Source organism: Pteropus vampyrus, unplaced genomic scaffold (genome assembly GCF_000151845.1).
Source record: "Pteropus vampyrus isolate Shadow unplaced genomic scaffold, Pvam_2.0 Scaffold19, whole genome shotgun sequence".
Lineage (NCBI taxonomy): Eukaryota > Metazoa > Chordata > Mammalia > Chiroptera > Pteropodidae > Pteropus > Pteropus vampyrus.
Genome location: NW_011888800.1, coordinates 5710743 through 5733332, shown reverse-complemented (window position 1 = coordinate 5733332; position 22590 = coordinate 5710743). Strand labels below are relative to the sequence as shown.

Genomic DNA, 22590 nt, shown 5'->3' with positions numbered 1-22590 from the left:
CCGATTTTTGCATATTAATTTTGTATCCTGCTACTTAATTTATTAGTTCTAGTAGTTTTTTGGTTGATTCTTTAGGTTTTTTTTCTATACGATATCATGTCATCTGCAAATGACAGTTTTGTTTATTCCTTTCCTATTTGGATGCCTTTTATTTCTTGTTTGATTGCTGTTGCTGGGACTTCCAGTTCTTTGTTGAATAAAAGTGGTAAAAGTGGACATCCTTGTCTTGTTCCTGATTTTAAAGGATAAGCTCTCAGCTTTTCACCATTGAGTACAATGTTAGCTGTGGGTTTGTTATATGTGATCTTTATTTCATTGAGGTTATGTTACCTCTATCCTCATTTTGCTGAGAGTTTTTATCATAAATGAATATTGAATTTTGTCAAATGCTTTTTCTGCATCTGTTGATTTGATGATATAATTTTTATCTTTCATTTTGTTTATGCGGTATATCACGTTAATTGACTTGTGAATATTGAACCAACCTTGCATTCTGAGGATAAATCTCACTTGATTATGGTGTATGATCTTTTTAATGCTGAATTTGGTTTGCTGATATTTTGTTGAGGATTTTTGTGTCTATGTTTATCAGGGATATTGGCCTGTAATTTCCTTTATTTGAAGTCTCTGTCTGGTTTTGGCATCAGAGTACTGTGGCCTTGTAAAAATTAGTATGGGAGCCTTCCCTCTTCTTCACCTTTTTTGTAATAGTTTGAGAAAGTAGGTATTAATTCTTCTTTTAATGTTTGGAAAAGTTCACCTGTGAAGCCATCTGGTCCAGGGCTTTTGTTTGTTGGGACTTTGATTACTGATTCAATTTTGTTAGTAGTTATCAGTTCAGATTTTCTGTTTCTTTCTCAGTCAACCAAGGAAAATAGTATGTTTCTAGGAATTTATCCATTTCTTTCAGGTTGTCCAATTTGTTAGCGTATAATTGTTCGTAGTATTTTCTTATAATCCTTTGTATTTATGTGGTGTTGGTTGTCACTTTTCTTTCATTGCTGATTTTATTTATTTGGGCTCTCTCTCCTTTATGAATCTGGCTAAAAGTTTATCAACTTTGAGAATCCTTATATCAGTGTTTTGAACTCTGTATCTGGTACATTGCTTGTCTCCATTTTGGTTAGTTCTTTCTCTGGAGTTTTGTCCTGTTCTTTCATTTAGATCATGTTTCTTGGTCTCCTCCTTATGGCTGCCTCTCTGTGTTTGTTTCTATGTATTAGGAAGATCTTCTATATCTTCCAGTCTTGGCAGAGTGGCCTTGTGTAGTAGATGTCCTGTGAGGCCCAGTGACACATTCTTCCTGTTCACCTGAGCCAGGTGCTCTAGGAGTGTCCTTTGTGTGGGGTGTGTGTGCCCTCTTCTTGTAGTTGAGCTTTGATCGCTGTTGACACATCAGTGGGTGGAATTGACCCTCAGGCTGACTGGCTACGAAGACTGGCTGTGACTATGCCAGACAAGCTGTTGTGCGGGGGCTGACTCAACAGAGCAGGAGTTGCTTTTGTGAGACTCTAGTGCCAGCCAAGTCCACACTTCAGATATGTCATTTGTGGAGCTGGTTGGGTGGTACTCTGGTGTGATCTGAAACTAGCTGCCAGGTTTGTTGGTTCTATAGCGTCTTGGGAGGGGCTCTGGTGCAGACCAAGTTCAGCTGTCATTTGTTCCCCACTTGTGGCCACCAGGTGAGAGCTACGAAGTGATCTGCAGTTGGTTGCTGTTTATGCTGGACTTTGAGGCACTTGAGAGAGGCTGGCTGCCACTAGTGCCAGGCTTGGCACCCTTTGGTGGCCACCACAATGTGAGCTGAGGCCAGCTGCCACTTTCACTAGGTTTATGGCTGCTTAGTTGAAGCTACATTCCAAGTCAACACTGGCTGCCACTTATGCCAGTCTTGGGCCACTTGATGGGAGTTATAATGTAAGATCGAGACTGGTTGCTGCTTGTGCTGGACTTGGGGCTGCTTAGCAAGAGGTACAGGTCACGCTGAGGCTAGCCACTGCTTATTGGAGTTTGTGGACCTTTGAGAGATTTTAGGAAAGTGTGCAGCTTGAGCTGAGGCGGGCTGCTTGTGTAGAAAAGTCACTGCAAGTGGGTTGGGCTGGGTGTGCTAGTTGGGTGGGACAGTTTCTCAGGGAATCACCAAGGTAGGATGAACAGTATTAGCCAGATTAATGGAGAGCTCAGATTTGGCATCCACCTGAAGGCTGGGTTGTGGGAGAACTCAACGAAGGAGCAGTGGTACCTGCCAGCACTTCTTTCTCCAGAGAGAGCTGCCCTGACCCTGCTAATCCAGCCTTCACCCTAGTCAATTTAGTTCCTCCCTGTATGTCCCTGGTGCCTCACTGCTAGAGTTCAGAGCAAGTGAGTCAGTAAGTCTGTGTGTGGGTCCCCCAAGAGGAATGTCTGTCTTACTCAAATGTAATCTCAGCTGGTTTTCACAGCCAGGTGTTATAGTGACTCATCTTCCTGGCACTGGTGCCCTGGGTTGGGGAGCCCAGTATTGGGCTGGGACCCCTCACTCCTCAGGGGGACTTCCACAGGGGAGCTATCTCCCACAACTCTTACCCACCGCACGTGGGTGTGGGACCAACCCATTCCATGTCTTCACCCCTCCTACCAATTTCAATGTGGCTTCTTTTGTATATCCTGTTATAGGAGTTCTGTTCAGCTAGTCTTCAGGTGGTTTTCAAGGGTGGTGGTTCTATAATTGAGTTGTAATTTTGATGTCATGGGAGGAAGTGAGCATAGTGTTTAACTACTTTCACCATCTTGACTAGAAGTGACAATGGTAGGAGGAAAAAGCTCTCACCTTGGTGTCATTATTTAAATTTTTACCAAGTCCTTTATTTCAATACAATCTGCTGATTTAAAGGCCAGTCTCAGAGTGAACATGGAACATGCTTGGGAAACAAGCCCCTGTTCCATTTTCTGTCACATTGATATTTTAAGTTACTTTTGGTCTGCTACTTAAAAGTGAATTAGAATTCCCTCCTAAGACTTCACATGTCTGAGGTTCAATGATATCATATTTCAAAGAATCATTTTTTTCCAAATCTGTTTCCAAACTATAACTATTATCAACACATTCTAGTTCTTGATTCTTCACTTGGGTGCCATAAAATGATTTAGCAATTTGTACTTACATATGATTATGCTAGGCTAGATAAGTCTTGTTAGAATGAGAGAGGAAAATCAAAGGAAGAAGATTCTATCTCACTCATTAGTTCTTTCTAGCATCTAATGGATCTCAAAGCCATACCTTTAAACTACTCATGAAATTTCTTCTACCTGTTCTTACTAAAACTGGAAGTTAATTGGTCAGTAGTCTACATTTGTGGTTAGCCCACCTGAAACTCAGGGTCTGCTTATGGTAATGCTTTAGCCTTTTCTTCATAAAATAATTTGATTTTTTATGTATATATTTTTAGGACTTCTTCCAAATTCTACCATTGTCTTTGGTCATCTGTTTTTGACCAAAGATATATTCTCCAAGAGGTGATATCTATAGTGTTTGGCTCAACTTTTCAAGGACAATTCCTCCCTCATAACATTTCTAAAGCTTCTCCATAACATGCAATTGTGTTGGCTCAGGGCCATCATTCATGTGTCAGAAAATGTAGGTGTGAGAATTGCATGTGCTTCACTTCTGTTTTTTTTTCCCTTTGTTTTTATTTCCAGAAACTAGATTTTGAAAAGGATTTAATAAATGACATTTAATGACTAGTAAAATATAAAATTGTATCCTTTAAGGGCCCAAATTTTGGGGGTTCTCTTTCTTGTGTTTTTAATGTGACAGGCTAATTTTTTTTGTTCTTTTTTTCCCTCCATAAATCCAGTAAATGTATATTCTAAGCCTAAGCAACTCAATCTCCCTAAATCATATAGAAACTGAATGTTAACCATTACCTACTGGAACTTCTTTTTGAGTATACCATATTGGTTTAAGAATGGAATTTACTTGTATCTCCTAACATAAAGCCAGCAGAGAACAAATAAACATGGATACAGTAAGTATAAATATAAATTTCCATATGATTTATTGTTGTTCCTTGTACATAAGAAACAGTAATATACAACTTACACTGCTTTAGAATGTAAAATGGATAAAAATGTGTACAAAAAAAGCACATTCCTAGAAAAATGTATTGGCAAATAGTAAAAACTGGGGTGGGTGGGTAACAAGCAAAACACAAATCAAGAACAAAACAAAAACCAACAATTCTTCAATTCAGTGTGCAAACATTTATAAAAATAGAAATACTAACTCTACCGGCAGTATTTCCTGATAAATTATTTAAATAGCGTATCTACACAATCTGAGATATCTATTCCAATGGCAATGAGAAAATAATTTATAAAAATAGAGCAATGGTATACAAGATGATAGAAAAAACAACTTTCAGAAGACGTATTTAACATTTCAATGCTATTTCCTTATTGGGAATACTTTTCTGCAAAGAATTTTTATACTATGTACAACATCGACTTTATTAGGTACTACAGTAGCTTTAAGTTTGTTAGACACTTAAACTCTTTGCTTGAGCCCAAAATTCTTTACTCAGTCACACAACAAATGAGGTAATATTTGTATATAAGTTTCACCTTTGTCATCTTTTTCTTTTGGAAAAAATGAAAAAATAAGTGTAGATGCTTTTCTTCTCCCTGGAAATAGGCACAAGGGGTGGGGTAAAACAGTATTAAAGTCCTCATGGCTTTCTTTACAATCTAAAAACACTTGCAAACAGACAACCAGCTAATTCCACTTGAAAAGACAAAACAATCCAAAATCATTTACTCTAAGCACAAAGTGAAGAGCAGCTCACTCTGCTAATTTTCCTTGTGCCATTCTTGTGAGAGATTTGCTGATAAATCTTAACTACCTGCTCTCAAACACTTTTGATGTGAAACCTAGGTTCCAGGTAGAACAGAGTTAATAAATAATCTGTATTTACAATCTTACAGTCATGAAGACTCATAACAAAGATGATATGGGTAGTCCTTACACTTCTTCCTGTTCCATGAAGTCTTTCAGACAGATCCTCCAGAGTAAGTAAAAAATAAATATTTTACATTGTAAAGCGTTTGTAAAAACAAAACAAAACTACAATCTAAAACAGAATTGGAAAACTCCATGATATTCAGGACAAAAGAGAAAATGAATGTTTTAGTTGATAATTTTGTGCCTTTCTAACCATAAAAGTACAAGCATGGCTGCCCCTCCCTTGGGAGACAGCCTGGTGCTCATTGAGATGGTAGGTTTTATTTTCCTGCTACATCTGCAATAAAACCAACAATTTCATTGTAACCAGGCAGTGTGGCAGCCAGTACCGCCTTACACTCTGCTTTAATTCTGACTCGCTATTCAGATCTCTATAGGGGACGTGTGAGGGGTGGAGATCCAGGAGGAAGTGCAGAAGCCAGTCCTTCCCTCCCTCCCCTGCTTCTATGTTAAGTGCCTATTTACGTGGGTTAATCAGCTAACACCAGTCAGCATCATAAAATCCAGCAATAGTTTTTCAATCCCCTGAAAATGGTTTAGTACCGAACATGTAACAGTTTCTACATATTTTCTCATACAATTGTCTCTTGGGTATGCGCCCTCAAGGCTTTGGCCCCTGCTCCCCCTATTCCTGAGGGAGTAGGTCGGGTGGTTTTGTTTGCCAATTCTAGTGAGTCCTCCCTTCTCTCATGTCTGAAAGCGCTTTTGAGTCCACTGCTCAGAGGTGGCCTCACAACAGCACCCTGCTCTGACAAAAGCTGAATGGAGCTGGCACCTTCCAACTGAAGCACGTGGATGGTTTTGCTTTTTCAAAAGCAAACCGAAGTAATTGTTTGTATTCTTGGAAGATTCTCTTCTCATTCAGAGGCTGAAGGCTGAGTCTGATTTGGGAAATTGCATTTTCTTGAGGCAAGTCACATGTTTTAAGAGTCCATACTGATGCAAGCAGAAAAAAAAAGGCAGGCGGGGAGAAGTGACTCTGGGGGTTTTCTTAAGCCCGTAGTTCCAGAAGGTGCAATACCAGCATTGGTTATGATCAGTCTTTTGATCAACAGTTTGATGATTAGGAATCTGTTAAATAAACACAGAAGTATATAAACAAACAAATTCATAAAAGCATTATCATAATATCAGTCAAATGACCTAGGTGTAGCTTTTTATAATGAGAAAAGCATAATTTAAGATTGTCAGCTTATAAAATTAAATGTTAAATTGTTTGAACATTGTTGTAGGACACCAATACAGCTTGACTGACCTTGTAGAACTTAAGTTATGCTTTCTAAGGCCTGCAATGTTTAAATATCTTGAGTAAAATCAGTCATCTTTTTTCACTCCAATTGAGCTTGTTGGCATTAAGCCTTGCCTCAGTAAACATTTATTAAACACTTATTTTTTGGTAGGCCCAATGCTAGACTCCATGTGAGCTTAAGTAACCTTTAAGTGAATAAGCATGGAGGAAGAAAAGCTAAGGTAAGTAGTGAAAATTAATTTAATATGCCAATATAAAGGCAATACTCTTCCCTTTCTTGTATAACAGGGAAAGGTGTGAAAGACAACCTGTGCTATAATGTCATAAATAAAACTTAAAGGAATGTGTAAGACATGGAAGCATGTAAAGTTTTAAAGTATTATTAATGTGGTCTAAACTGTAAGGAGCTTGTCTGCAATTTACCTTTGCACTGTGTATGAAGAACACAGAGATTGCTAAGCAAATTAATATTAACAAGGACTTGGGATTTCATAAGCCACAGTTACAGCCCTTATTTCATTATCATTGTGTCTTTGACAGCAAAATATAGATAACCTTGTCTGTAAAATAGTCTTTAAATCAGACTGTCCCATAAGGGGCATTCTTAATATTATTCAAAACTAGAGATGTCAAGTGTACATTCACCATAATGTTGCTCCTACCTCTGCATTCATATTTCAGGTCGGAGAAGAATACCATTTCTTGAGAGAAGACAAACAACCCTAGCCTACCACCGGCATAGGTTTTGTCATAGATGGGTCCTGAGTCAGCCATGATTTTCTTCCCTTCATACATCACCACTCTGCAGGTAAAAAAAATCTCATTAGTGACACCCCTAGGTTTTGGTCTTCTCCTTCTTGCCCTTTGGTGTGTGACTATAAGTGAAATTTAATCAGTGCAATCTTACCTAATGAAACCAGTCTTTGGCCTGTGGCTGAGACGCCATCTGTAGGCAGTGAAATCTTTCCAGCCTATGTGACGAGGGTCATGCCACAGGGTACGGACCTGAAGGAAAAGGAAAAGGAAAGATTGGAACACAGCTCCCTCATGAGATTTCTATTTCATTCCATAAGAAACAGTGCTTAAAGGTACCGAGTTGATCTAAGTTAGGGGAATGCAATGTAGGATTTTTCCCAAGGCCTCTTTCGTTTGATGTGTGCCCTTGAATGCACACATAAAGTAGAAAGAATGGAAGGAGCTTTTTTGTTTGAAGAGGCCGTAACGGCCTTTGGGTTTGAAGGGTGACTAGTTATGGTGAGCTCCCCTCTCAGATGCCGGGAACGTGACATATAAGACCTCTTTGAGTCTTGGTCAAAGCACAGCATCCCTTGTGCTAGTTAAGCACCTGTCATCTCTCTCTCTCTGCAGGTGTTCTTACCTGGCCAGGGGTATTTCCTGTGTGCCACAGGGCATTCCGCAGGTGCTCACCAGGCCCTGTGGTAGAGTTCACGACTTTCACAGAAAGGCCTGAGTATCCCTGAGCCCTCGTGGGGTTGACGTCCCAGTAGGACTGGGTGATCTGCTTCCACATCACAACGTAGAAGCGGCTGCTGGACTGGTAGCCGAATACAAATCCGGCATAGTCATCATCCCTTTCAGTGTTGATGAAGAAGGTGCCACTGAAGTCCACAGCATTAAACTCATCATAACCTGGAAGACAAGGCCAGACCCAGGTTAAAAACTTTCAGAAGGTTTTTCATTACATCTCAGACATCGTTTAGTACCCATAAGGACACACACAACTGCCAGGTTCTATATGTGTTTCTTTTCTTTTTTGTTTGAAGAACTCACTACTCACCTATAGCAAGTCCAGGATCACAGTTGACAGTCTGGACAAGTTCTTTACCCTGATGGCGTACCACCCAGTTAGGGTCATTTTGGGACGTCCCTTTGGGATCTAGAGGAATCATCTGGAATCGGCGGAAATCAGTCTCACTGATATCAACATTTTCAGGACAGATGTCATCAATGTCTGGCACGTTGTCATGGTCAAAATCATCTTTGCAAGCATCACCTCGACCATCACCTAAGGTCAAAAAGGCAAGAGATCCGTGAAATTCTGAAACACTATTACTGGTGTCAGAAATTCACTATCTTGTCAAAGTTGGCCTTTAGTCTCTTTATCTTCTCAAATGCATTCATCTTTGTCTTAATTTCCTCAATCCAGAGAGCCATGGTTTCCATTACTCCCTTAAAAAGTGGCTCTACTGACTTACCATCAGAGTCCTTCTGGTCGGGATTGGGAACAAGTCTGCAGTTGTCTCTGTCATCGGGGATGCCATCATTATCATCATCATGGTCACAGGCATCTCCCTTGCCATCTTTGTCATGGTCGGCCTGGTTGGCATTAGGCACATAGGGACAGTTGTCCAGGTTGTTCTGGTGGCCATCTTCATCAATATCCTGATTGTTGTCACAGGTATCTCCAATGCGGTCTGAATCAGAATCAAGCTAACAGACAGAAGCAGAGGGTAAAGTATAAGTCATTAATAATAACTTATGGCCAGTGGGGTTTCATGTCTATATGCTACTGCCAAAAGACAGTAATATGTACAAATTAAGATTTTCCTTGATCCTTGTTTTTATACAAAAAAAAACTGAAAAGGGACATTTAAATGTTTTTATAAAAAATACAAAGTTTTCTAAATTAATAGCATTATTTAATCACTAAGGATGAAATGCAATGTTAACTACTTGTATCTTAATGTTAAATGAAATTCTTTGGGTACATTGTTATTTTCTATTGAAGGGTTTCAGTTGTAAACTTGTTGACATGTCAGCTTCTACTCTAGGCCATTAACTCATGGAAACATGGCAAGCTTTTTGCACATACTGGGTAATGCATACGGTAAGGATCAATTAGTTTATTTTTAGGTACTTAGTTTTATACATCTAGTCCATAAGGATAGTCATCTGTTGGCTCAAGTAAAGTAAAAATTCTGAGTTTTTTCAGAACTATTTCTCAGAGTCCTTTTACATTATCTAGTGTGCATGGAATGCTTAAGGATTATTTATATACAAACTGAAGTTCTTGCCAGCATTCGTTCTTTGCTAGTAAGATTTTTGCATGCCTGAATTTTGTTATGAATTTTATCACAGTTTGAGGAACCAAAAACTCATCCGGGGAGGTTAAATGATATCGAAGTTTAATTATAAGACCCAAACTCAAAATAGATTACCCTCCATGCCATTTGATCAGCAAAATTATCTCAGACCATTCCAACTTTCCTGTTATGGCCCCAGAACTCTTTATCCTGTTGCTCTTTGCTTTATAGGACCTCATAAGAGCAAACACTAGGAGGAAAAAGCTAGATTTCTTGTATCTTGAATGTTATAAAGATGTTCCCATTTTTCGAATTTTCTAAATTTCCAGAACAATGCATTTTAGGGAAAAAATGCCTTAACTTTTGTCCCTGTAGAACCTGTTCTGGCTAATGTCTATCTGTAGCACTCCCTACTATAGGCAGAGAACGATACCTATTTGCAATGCCAAACACTTTTGAAGAATTGACAGAACAGGAATTTCTCCAGCTTTTGGGAAGTATTTTCAGTTTGATGATTTTCTTACAGGCAGATTACAGCATTAGGCACGAAAATGGTTATTTTGCTTAAGGATATTTTCTTTCATCTTTTAGTCTTAAATATGATTAATATTACTAAAGTTGTCAGATAAAGTGATTATTACTAGAGTTGTCATAGATTTCTGCTTTGTATAATTTATCTTAATGATATATCACGCTGAACAAGTCACGAACACCTTTTAGAAGACATGATTGAAGTTATAAGACTGTCACGCTAAAAAGATCTATGGGACTCTGTAAGGAGATTACATCAGGCAAACTGTTTGCATGAAAATATTGTCATTGGCTATGAGACATTGAGAGCCATGGTAATGAAAGTGTTTGAACTCTATTTTTTAGAGGTCTAGAAAATAGGTATTCCAATCCTTCACTGAAGGACTTTGAAAGGAGTCCACATACCTGATCTGGATTATGTTCCAGGGGGCAGTTGTCACACTGATCTCCAACCCCATCCATATCAGTGTCCTTCTGGTCCACATTATAGACATACTGGCAGTTGTCTCGTTCATTGAGGATACCTGCCGAGAAAAGAGGGCAAGTAAGAACTGGAATCTCTAGCCTCAGATGTTTCAACTAAACCACACACAGCCAAGGCTGAGTGCAGTCACCATCACCACGGGCCTGCTGGGGTCAGGGAATGTCTTACCATCCCCATCAATGTCTGCAGCGCAGGCGTCTCCTTCCCCATTGTTGTCTGTGTCAGCCTGATCTGGGTTGTGGTTGTAGGGGCAGTTGTCACAGCGATCTCCCACGTCATCTCTGTCATAATCATACTGGGCTGGGTTGTAATGGAATGGACAGTTGTCCTACAAAGAAGAAATGGAGCATTATACCACCCTGTCTGTGAAAAGAGCTCAAGACTCAAATCATATGCATTATATATGTATGTATGTATGTATGTATGTATGCATAAATGCATGTATGTATGTATCTGCAAAAATCTGCAACAGTTATTTTCTATTTAGGGGCTATACTAAATGAGTACTCAAGTGTAAAATGATCACTGTAAAAGTTAAAAGCCAGGACCTAACGAATGAAACATGGATTCCTTTTGGTTATTAAGTCAGTGAGAGATAAATATAAGCTCATCATCTCAGTTCTCAGTATGCCTAAAGGAAATTTTACTATAATTTAGATAAGACATCTGAAATAAATCTGGGGAACAAACTGTCATTTGTTTATTATAATTTCTCGCTCAAATGGAGAGAAGGTTGTGATGAAAAACAAAACCCTCATTTAAAAATTCTCCTGGCAACATCTGTGTTCTCAAACTACAGAAATACAATAATTCTTCTCTTATCATATCAGTTTGGTATATTTTTCCCTATAACTCTAAGTTCATCTAATCCTAACGTGTTTCAGGCTGTCATTGAATAGATAAGATGAAAGAGAAATGGAAAACATTTGTTTTTACCCTATCATCTGGAATTTTGTCATTGTCATCATCGTCATCACAGGCATCGCCAATTCCGTCCTTGTCATAGTCTTCCTGCCCTGAGTTGGGTAGGTTGGGGCAGTTATCCTGGAGAGAGAAGAATGCACATTACAGCCGCACTTTGCATGCCCTTTGCTCAGTTCATACAAGAAAGAACTAAATCCTGCTTTGTAAAATTTTTATGGAAAGAAAAATATTTTCTTTGGGGGATATATATACAGAATTTGCATAAATGCCGTAGGCTTCATACATGCTGGCAACACAAGTCACTCTGCTAGTATGTGGTAGAGTAATGAACGGATTTTGGAACACAACTGCCAAATGGGTTTGCCCCCCTCATATTCTTGACACCAAGTGATTTGATATTAAGAATTAGTGCTGTTCTGCATTTGGGTGACAATCTTTCAGTTTCACTTTCAAACGTTAAGCATTTAAAATACTTTAGGCTATTCTTTTGATAAGGGTGACGTGCCCTCTCTCTGGAGGCACATGAGGGGACCAGGTTTTACCTTTTTGCAGTGGTAAGTTGCATTGGCCACGCACACCAGGTCCTCGTTGGGCCAGCCGTCCAGGTCTGTGTCCTCCCCGCAGATAATGCCGTTGCCAGCATAGCCAGGCTTGCACTCGCAGCGGAACATGGGGTCGCTGTAGTGGCCCAGGTAGTTGCACTTGGCATTCTTGTTGCAGTCGTGTGTCCCATCCGTGCACGGGTTGCGGGGTTTGCACACCTGAGGGTACGACATCCTCATGTTAACGCAGAGCCTTCAAGTCTCCAAATACCACAGAAGCAAGAAGAACCCAGGTCCCTGTCATCTCTGGACAGAGCCTCCATGGGGAAGAGTGTGGTTTACCTCTGTCCTTCCCCTTCTCCCCCTGTGGTGTCCAGGTTATAGGTTAACATTGTTTCATATGTGTTTTTCCTGAAACTGCTCAGAACTGAGGCATTCATAAGTCCATTGGCTCACAACTTATTCCAGAGCAGCATTTGCAAATGTGACAGATTTACATTGGATTTTCTAGTCATTCTAAAAGCTGGATTGTGCATTCACCTCTATCTCCCCATCCCTTCTTTGTTTTTTGTTTAGGGGATGAAATGACATTCTTCCCTTTCCTAGTCGTTTCAGTCAAGGACACCCCTCATTTACTACAGTCTACCGGTCTGGCCTACTGTACCTGTTTGTTGGCAGTGGCATACTCCACACCCTGGCCAAAGGGCTGCGGGCCAGTGAAGCGTGGTGGGCAGGGCAGGCAGTTGTAGCCAGGGTCTGTGTTCTCACACCTGTGCTCTCCGTTGTGGTTGAAGCAGGCATCGGGCACTAATTTGCACTATGGGAGAAATAACAGTTTGCTTAATGTTTAGAAAACACTGCCATCGGAAATGGTTAGGACAGGTTAGCCGCTTTCTTAGATCTAACTCGGAGCCATCAGTTCCTCACCTCATCAATATCTTTGCACTGGACGCCATTTCCACCATAGCCAGGAGGACATGCACCACATTTCCAGCTGCCGTCTGGGTAGCTAGTACACTTGGTCCCAGCAAAGCAGGGATTGGACAGGCATCCATCTGAGACAAGAGACAGGCAAAGGTTTGGTCTAAGATGCTAACCGCCATGCTGGTCACTTAAACAATACAGTGTAACTGATAACTTGTTGAGATTGTGTTGTCCATCTGGCGTTTTAGAGTAATCAAACCACTTAGGACCATTCAAAGCTGGAACTCCCTCGAATGCTGACTATGGCATTTATTTCATAAAAAACCCACAGGTGGTTTCGTCCTGGGCTGCATGGCTCACCAATTGGACAATCCTGCTCATTGCAGATCTGGTTTTCCATCACTTCACCGACACAGTCCTTGCCCCCAAACTGGGGAGTGGGGTTATTGCAGAGTCGGCTACGTTTCTGTACTCCTCCTCCACAGGTGACGGAACAGATGTCCCATGGTGACCAAGGACCCCAGCCTCCATTAACTATATAAAAGTGAACCACATGCAAAGTTAAAGTCAATTTTCAAACATCTCACCTGTCAAAGAAGATTTTCCTAAGTTTGTTCAAGAAACCTCTGCTACCCTGGCACATGGGAAGAATGTTTGGGAAGAGGGTGAGTTTGAAAGGGTTTTCTTTGTTTTTCATTAAAAGAAGCTACTGAGCATGCAGGGCTTTGCTTCTATTTGTTTCTCTAGGAAATAACCTTTCCCCCTCCATGACCCACTGAACAGATGGCTCAGATGCCAAGTAACCAGCTGAGCAGAGCTGCTGGGGGCTCAGCCCTTAGCCAGGCAGTGTGCTCATACTTACCAGGGCAGGCATCTCTCTTGCAGACTTTGGTCTCCCGAGCTTCACCTTCACATGGTTTCCCATTCATCTGGGGGCTGGGAGAGTTGCAGAGCCGGATCCTTGTAATCACACCATCACCACATGTCACAGAACAAGATGACCATGGGGACCAGTGGCTCCAGCCGCCATCCTGTTTAACTAAAGTACAAAGCTGATGGTTATAGAGTGCTTACCATGAGCCAAGCTCTGTGCTGATTTAAATGTTATCTAAATAAATTCCTCAAAATAACTTTATCAAGAACTGTCATCCCCAGTGTGCAGATATGAGCCTCAGAGAGGGTAAATTGTGCTCAAGGGTATATAGGTAGATGACAGAATTAGGGTGTAGATCCAGAGAGTCCAGGACCTGTCCTCTTCACCTCTGTGCTATGGAGTCACTCTAGGTGATTAAAGAACAGGTCAGTTTTTCACATTCTTAAGTGGCCCTGATGCTTACATCTCTTATCACACTCCTGAATGTGGCAGGTCCTCGTCTGGACAGAGGAGCCCTCGCATCGGTTGTTGAGGCTGTCGCAGGAGCGGCCACGCTGCTGGATCCCATTGCCACATGTTGCAGAGCAGGAGGTCCACTCAGACCATGGGGACCAGCCATCGTCTGCAGAGTCGCTGGCTGCAGAGGGAAAGAGTTCATTTAGCACATGAGCTTTAAGACTAGATAGTCTGTAGACTGCTCTATTCAGGACTTGCTTCTCTGGCCAGAGGGCGAAAAGCAATCTACTTCTTACGCCAACAGCCGAGGGGTTTGTTCAGGTTATTATGTTTACTGCATCGGGGTAATTGAATGCTTTGCCTGGGTCAGCACAGTGCAGTCCTTCTCCCAGTGTGTGTTCTCCTATTCATCACTACCTCCTTTCTCCTCAGCATTTCAAATGAGTTTCTTTTTCTTAAGCTCTCTTGGTAGGCATTTCCAGTCTCAGGCTTCCAAGAATACCAGAGTTTTAGGCAGCTTACAGGAGTCACTTGACTTTCGAAGGAGCCACAGACCATGTGTTTGACAGATGAACTTGAAGAGAGCTCCGCTGCTGTTGGCTTTAGGCTCCAATTTGGTCATGAGGTTAATCAGTGTGTTGCTCTTCTCACCCTAGCATTTGGGGCCTTCTCTGCACATATTTTCACAAGAGAATGTGTTTGTTTACTATCTGCTCAGGCACCATGACTACAATAACATCTAGCTGTATCAGATACAAGATACAGAACTTGTTTTCTCTTGCCATCAGCTGGAAGATGTCCTAGCAATCCTTGATTCAAGTTTAAAATTCCACTAGTCTTCAGCTAGCTTTGTTCCCTTTAGCCCACACTTGAAGTGAATGCTGAATAGAAATAGATCTACAAATGATTATTACAGTGCCAATACTGCGAACATGATCCCTGGATGAGACTGGTTATTCTAAGCTGTGACCAGTATGTGTAGGTGTAGGAGTGTGTGCAAGGTGAGTGTTACTTTCCTGTTTTATTTATCTCAATTGTGATGAATCATTTTTGACCTGTACCTACTACATTCGATATTATCTCAGCACAGTGATTAATTTATAGTGGCAACAAAAACCAGGCATAGGATGCCATGGGACAATCGTGCCTTTTTTCTTTTAGTGCCCTAAAACTCAAACTGCTGTTATTTTCTTAGGCCTCCTACCCATTTATCTACAGGAATAGAACTTTCAGGTCCAATTTAGTCCAATGCTTGCACTAAAGCCCATAGATTTTTCTGGTGAGCAGATTTTTCTTAACTCTATGTCATAGGTCAAAATCTAGAAGCAGTGAACTTAGAGCTATTACTGCTACAAATTCATCTCTTTTTTCCTCCAAATATACAATATGCTTTACCAAGATTATTGCCTATACCATAATCTAGAGGCATTATTAAGACTTAGTCACACTGGAGTTTTTGACTCTATACAGCAGACAAGCTGTCAGTTAACCAGATGATACAGCAATAACAAAAAAATATGGAGATGGGGGTGGGGTTCCAGTGTTGTGTTCAGCTGTCCAGCATTTACGTAAAATTGACCTAGTCACTGAAGAATGGTTTCGCAGTTTTAGGAACTTACGCCAACACCGTGGGCAGCATTCTCCATCAGGAACGGTGGCATTGGAGCAGGGCATGATGGGGCAGGACACTTTTTTGCAGATGGTAACTGAGTTCTGCAGGGCAAGAGGGAGAGAGAAATGGGTTACTAAGCATACTGATTGCAAACAAAGTTTACATATTATAACATTTCAGTTACAAGATGGACCAAGATCAGGGCTATAAATACTCTACTGGAATAATTTTAATAGGTCTTATTTGCAGCCACCAGTAGAGACAGTTCTAGTGCTAGTTTACTTGTCACTTCATTCCTTGGAGAGTTCCTTCTTAATTGCTACTTAGTCAATGGTAGAAGTTACAGCATGAAGAATTTAAAAGGTAACCACCAAATATAGGTCAAATCTATTAATCTGCATCTGAAATCAATCTCATAAAACTCAGCCAGGACTTTTAAATTAAAATATTTTATCTTTATAGAGAAAAGATCAATAGGCATATCTTTCTCATGGATAGATCTGGTTTTACATCATATTGGAGAAGAATGGGAATTTAACAAAGTTGGTTCCAAAATCCAGCAATCCATGATTTGTATTTGAGCCAGGTAAACCCCCAAACTCACCTGCCACTGGCACTGGGGAGAGAGAGTGAGACACACACACACACACACACACACACACACACACACACACACACACACACACACACACACTGTAGGTAGTGCCATCTGAGCTAAGTAGATAGTTACATCCTAAAAACACCAGGCTAAGTTATTTGAATAATAATCGGTAGTGTATTAAAAGAATCTCCTTGTCATAGCTAAATACAAATCAGGGTTGGGGGAGAAAATGGAATGTTCCAACGAGCTGTTATTTACCTGACATTCAACACTTAGCCTTTGAACTAAAGCAGGTAAATTATTCCACTGTCTTAGTAGATTTGTTCTTTTAGATACTTAGCGTGGGGTATAATTAATACTTTGAAAAACTTTCTGAACGTTTAAAGATTTTATAGATGTCATAATTGCATCTTAAAAACAACAACAACAACAACAACAACAACAACCCACTTTGGTATCAGGCCATGGAACATAAAAAGAGCTTGTGTGGCCAATGGGGTATTTTCCCAGAGACTGCATGCCATCAACTCTTCGTATTTTAGTTTGCAGAGATCCCTTACCTGACAGTGACACTCAGTGCAGCTATCAACAGTCCATTCCTCGTTATTTCTGTACTGAACTCCATTGTGGTAGCAGAGAGGAGGCCGCCTTAGCTCGTTGGCCAACTCTTTGTTTTCTTCAGTCTAAAGGGGGGAGGGGAGAAAGGTCATTAGTGTCCAACCTCATTTTAAATCCTTCGGGGCCATTTGTGATACAACTTCCAGGGCTGGGTGCGGAGGTCACTGACCACTTTGCGGATGCTGTCCTGAAGCGTGGTCACGACGGTGCGCAGGCCCCTGAGCTCCAGGACCATGCTGGACAGCTCATCACAAGAGATGCCACAGATGGCCTGCAGATCCTTTGTCTTATGGCCAATGTAGTTAGTGCGGATGGCAGGGCTGGAACCATTCACCACATTATTGTCAAGGGTGAGAAGGACATTGGTAGCTGCCAAAAAGCAAACACACACAATGAGAAAAGTCACAGAAGAGGCTCTCACCAGCCAGCCCCTAGAGTACCTAGATGTCAGACATTTCATTTGGGGTGAGGGATACAGGTGGAGGGGATATGTGTGTGGCATAGACTTTAAGGTCTCTTTTAAATACCTTTTAACTATGTTATCCAGGGTAATTTATACACAGCCAACACTGCTTAAATTTCTCAGCTTGTTTTGGGTGGAATTCCCCCATTTCCTCACATGCCCTGAAAAACAGAAGGGTACTCACAGCTGGAGCAGCCTTTGTTCCTGAGGACGTCTTCTGGTGTGGTTCCAAAGACAAACCTCACATTCTGCAGCACCCCCTGTGGGCAGAGGACACAGGTTACTTGTAGAGTACAGGGGAGGGGGGAGGTACGTGGGTAGGGGACACTGTTTATGCTAGGAAAAGCACACAATAGATGTTCTAAAAGTTTCAAAGAGCACCCTTTTAAGATCCCCATGTCAAAATAACACACCGACATCAATTGCCAAACAACTTCAAAATCTTAATTGTGACTTCTGCCAAGTCTTTAATATTTTACAAAGAATCCAGTTATCAGCCTTCTTGGGTACGCAGGAAATGGAATCCGATACTAAGGCTGGAGGATATAATGACACTCTCCAGTGTCAAAGAATTATATGTGGGAGTTTCAAAGCCACAGTTACAAATATCTAGAAGTTTAAGCAAGGAAGAAACTGCAGCAGCAAATAACCACTATTTTAATCTTTTATTTGAGACTGGCTACATCCCCATGAGGGATCAAATAGCAAAGTAGTATTTATTCTGCTTGAACAAAGTGTCTATTTCAAACAGCATTAAAATCAGTTGAACATATTTGAGATAAGTTATTTTCCCGAGTATAAGAATATCTAAAGCTTGAATAGGCTGTTATAGGAAAACCATTTGTTTCATTTAGTGGTTTTCAAAGTGTGGTTCCCAGAACACCCCTACCAGCATCAGCCTTACTTGGAACTTGTTAGAAATGCAAATAATCAGGCCCTACTCCAGACCTGCTGAAATTGAAACTCGGGGTGAGCTACAGCAGTATGTGTTTTAAGCCTTCCAGGTGATTCTGAAACTCCCTAAAGTTTGAGAACCACTGCTTTTAGTCCACAAGCAGTGTTTCCTATATGGGAACCCCTGCTTCTCCTGCTATAGGCCTCCTGACAGGTCAGTTGGCTAGCATTCGACCCCATAGACCAGGAATCAGAAAAGAGGCCTCACCTGGAAATTGTCATTGACACCCCCTTTTGCGATGCGGAGTCTGGCGATGCTGGCCAGGTCTCTGGTAAAGATGCTTTGGATGGGGACGTCTAGCTCAGCATTCTCCATCTTCTCACAGTCGATGTACAGCTGGGCCCTGTCCTCTTGCACAAACAGGGTGATGCTCTTCCACTGGCCGGTGGCCAGGAGTGCTTCTTCCACTGACACCACATGCTGCTTCCCCTGCACAGTCAGGCTCAGGTCCAGGGTGCCCGCCTTGCCATTGGAGACCACGCTGAAGACCTGGCCGGTGTGGTCTTTTCGCTCCACTGCCAGCAGTGTGCCCCGGGTCTTCTTCATCTGCCTCAGGGAGGCCAGGAGGAGGAAACCTTTCTCTGCCCGCACAGCATCCACTAGGTCTTGGAACTTGTCATCAGGCACAGGGGGGATCAGGTTGGCATCCTCGATGCGGAAGGCTGGGCTGGAAGGGTCAGGACCCTTCACCAGCCGGCGCCCAGAGCCCTTTCGGGCAGCTCCCGTGAGTTCAAAGATGTCGAACACGCTGTTGTCTCCCCCAGACTCTGTTAGACAGGAGCAGGAAACGCTGTGAGCTTTCTCGACTGGGACCAGGGGATGGGGGGTTCAGTTCTGAGGGGTGGGGCCAGAGGGACAGGGTGAAAACTGGCAACTGCTGAAAACCGAATAAACACCATGGTTGGAAGGAAGCTGCAACCTGATGCTCAGTCAGGGCTCAGGGAGAAATAGCTGGGAGAGGACGGCTGGGAGGGAGGCACACGAGGGGTAACCAGCACCTCCTCTTCCATCCGCCCTCAAAGGTGTTATGCAGACTCACCTGGAATGCGGCTGGAGGCACACACATGCACCAGGAACAGAACACTGAGTCCCCAGGCCAGCCCCATGGTGGAGCTGTTTGTGCCCAGGAGGGAGCCTGCAGGAGGAAGCATAGCCCAGGGTCAGAGGCAGCAAAGTAGGAAGGGTGGGCAAAAACCGGGGCTGGGCATGGCGCCAGGTCCCTGGGGATCCCCCCCCTCCCCAATCACACACACACTGTCCTCACATTGGCTGAAATGAAAGAGCGCGATTTACGTTGGAGAGGGAATCAGGGATAAAACAAAAGTTGAGAGCAGGAGATTGTTGTTTTAAAGTGGGGGGTGGGGGGCGGAGACCAACAATCTGGGGGTTTTTCCTTGGGAAGTTGAGGGTAAACAGCAAGACCAGGAGGGCGCGGGGTGGGGGGAGGAGTTGGGGTGTATGCGTGAAGTAGACTTCTCTAGAAGACATAGATTTAGGGGCGACTGAGAGAGAAGCAATCTTGGGGTGTCCTGACGAGTGGTTTGTGAAACCCAAGATCGGAGAGGATGGCTCTGGAGAGCTCTTCCACGATTAGTCCCCCGGCGGCTAGGAGGGATAGGATGGAGAAGGCGAAAGGGGAGAGAGCCTGAGTGAAGTCTTAAGACCCTAAGGTGCTGGAGTCTCGGAGTCCGAAGTGAATGGCCGGGGCAGCGTTGGTGCTCAGCGGGCGCCCAGAGACCCCCTTACCTGTGTGCACGCGGGCTCAGCGGCACCGAGAGGCGGCGAGGGTGCAGCAACCCTTGCGGAGTCCTGGAGAGCGCTGTGCGCCGGGCAGGCGGCAGCAGCCGGAGTCTGAAGCTGCGCGGGGAGAGGACCCGGGTGTTCGAACTCGCGGGCCGGCTCGGCTGCAGTGGCTGGCGAGACCGAAGAGCCGCGCGCTTTTAAAGGGGCGCTCACATTCCTGGGCTTTCCTCTGGCCAATGGGAAGCGGGCGGGCAGGAAGCGGGAGGGGGGCCAGTCTGGGTTCCTCTCTCCGCCCCGCGCCGCCGGGCGCACAACTTTCCAGCTAGAAAATGAAGGGGGAGGCGGGGGTCGGGGCAGAGTAGCCCTGTAACTTCTCAGGAAATTTGGTGCTCGCCCACGCGGCCTGGCGCACGCAGGCTCAGCACTTTAGCTCTTGCAGCACGTGAGCCGATGACTTTAGGGTGAGCATCCCGAGCAGCGACGGGGTGTTGGCCAACCACCCAAGACCCTAAGGGGACTTTCAGACAAACTCGTCTCCTTGAATACCTGGGCGATGGCTGAGGGGTGCACACTTAGAGACCCAGCCCGTTAGTGAGAGAGAGAGAGAAAGAGAGAGAGAGAGAGAGAGAGAGAGAGAGAGAGAGAGAGAGAGAGAGAAGAAAGACACAGAAAAGAAAGAAAAAAGGCAGCCTGATGGGGTAAATGGGACCAAGAGAGAACCAGTCTAAAGAAGTTCCCTTTTGCGTACTTGTTGACCCTCATCCATCCAACCCAGGGGGGTGGGGGACCACGCGCCCGGCTTCGCACCGCGCACCTGCCCTCGCCGCACACCTGCCCTCCGCCTGACCCACTAGGGGAGGTGAGTGCGGTGTCGCGCCGGCTGGCGGGGCTGTGTACAGAAATCGCGTTCCCGCTGCGAGTCGGGACACACTTTCTCCAGTGCCGGCCTCCCAAGCCCCGGCGAAAGTCGCTTCTTCAGTTATCTACAGAGCTTCCACAGATTGCCGCTTGGGGGCGGTATGCGTATTCTGATCAAGGAGACTAACAAGGACAAATTTCTAGTCAGGAATGTTAAGGAAAGTTTCTCGTATCCAGTTCTCTCAAGCCAACATTGACATTGTGTCTTGAAAAACAGTTTTCGTGCCCACTCGTGCTTCTTAACGTGACTCCTGGTTGGAGGATTTGCAGAACCATCTGGCTCCAGGGTCTTAAACTATTTACAGAACAGACCCATAGAATAATAAATTACCCTCTGCCCATTATTTTATTTCCTTGTTTCCTCCCTAAACGTTCTTTTCATTTTTCGGCTCCTGAAACCGAGGTGTGGGTTACATTTCTGTGGGTACACCAATTGCCATGAGCGCTGCCACTTAAAGCTTCTGTCATTGGAAGTCTGGTTTCTAAGCCACTGTCCCAAGCCAGCATGACTCTAGCTGCCTGGAATTCCATTCATCTCTTTGGTCTGGGACGTCAGCAGCCACACTTCCCCTGCTGTGGTCTCGCACTATCACACCGGCCCTGAGACACAGGGCGCAGGTAGCAGCTTCACCAAATAAGGATCTCAGCCACGGGCTGGGGGAAGCCCTGGGGTTCACCTACCTTCTTAGTACTTACACCTGGCAGGATTCCTAATTGCTGGAAACACCCATAGGTTTACATTCATCAAACAGCAATTTCACTTTTCATGTGTGGGAGTGTTGTGTGATAAGGTGCATGCGTGTGTGTGTATGGATTACGGAGTTAGTGCTTTCCAGTTACTCAATATACACCAAGTACCTCTAGAAGATGACAAGTATGTTCCTAAGACACATGTTTATTTGTTGCTTAAGTAATAACTAAACCTGACAGTCAGATAGATTTCACATGCTGAGGGACAGAAATAAATCTCTATCAGATGATAAATCAGATTCCTGTCATGGAAGTCATGGGCGGTGATTCATCCAAACAGATTTGAAGATTCCAGAGTCAGCAGCCATACATGTCCCTCCCTTTCCTTCTCTTTCCCTAGCATCCTGTCTGCTCCTTGAAAGGTGATTTTTATTTTGTCACTTGCTAATTCTCCATAATAGCAGGTACTTAGAAACAGTTTTCTGAGGAATGCTGCCAGCTGATGGCCCCCTGCTTTTTGTGGCACACTTGCCAATTTTATGCAGGTCAGTTGAGGGCTTGAGGTCCAGAAGAGGTCCACAAAAACAGGGTACATCTCTCCTTTTATTAAAAGATCGTCTCCCCTAGGCTTAGCCATGTGGATGGAATAGAAGCTCGCTGGAAAGCCCCTCCTGGCTAGATGCTTTCGTGACTAAGGGACTGTAGGAATGCCTCTGGAGTTCTCTTGGAATTTGGCTTCTTTCAACACAACAAGGAGAAGCATTTTAATCCTCTACATGCTTTGCAAATAGGAAGGCTATCTATATGGTGGCAGGAAGAGTTTCCTTGTCAGAGAAAGATGACAGTGGTACAGGAGTTATTTATCTCAGATACGAAGGCCATCCCCAAGTCACGGTACTCCAGTTGTTGTGGTGGAAAAGAAGAATCATGGTGGAGGGGGTGTCGGGGCAGCTGTTAGGAACT

At 43.4% G+C, this 22590-nt stretch overlaps 1 protein-coding gene across 1 annotated transcript; it reads right to left on the bottom strand.

The window, feature by feature from the left end:
- Positions 1-4012: 4012 nt before the first annotated feature.
- On the bottom strand, positions 4013-20203 carry THBS1 (thrombospondin 1). Its single transcript, XM_011354896.2, has 22 exons — positions 20024-20203; positions 19316-19416; positions 18484-19043; positions 17506-17581; positions 17028-17227; positions 16801-16923; positions 15647-15740; positions 14035-14208; positions 13560-13736; positions 13058-13231; positions 12701-12828; positions 12438-12590; positions 11774-11992; positions 11244-11351; positions 10476-10635; positions 10229-10347; positions 8465-8699; positions 8047-8274; positions 7627-7898; positions 7156-7253; positions 6911-7050; positions 4013-6070 (listed from the first exon to the last, which is right to left on the bottom strand). Exons 2-22 carry the CDS (start codon positions 19380-19382, stop codon positions 6063-6065), a joined length of 3513 nt encoding a protein of 1170 aa, XP_011353198.1. The 5' UTR covers positions 19383-19416; positions 20024-20203; the 3' UTR covers positions 4013-6062.
- Positions 20204-22590: the final 2387 nt, after the last annotated feature.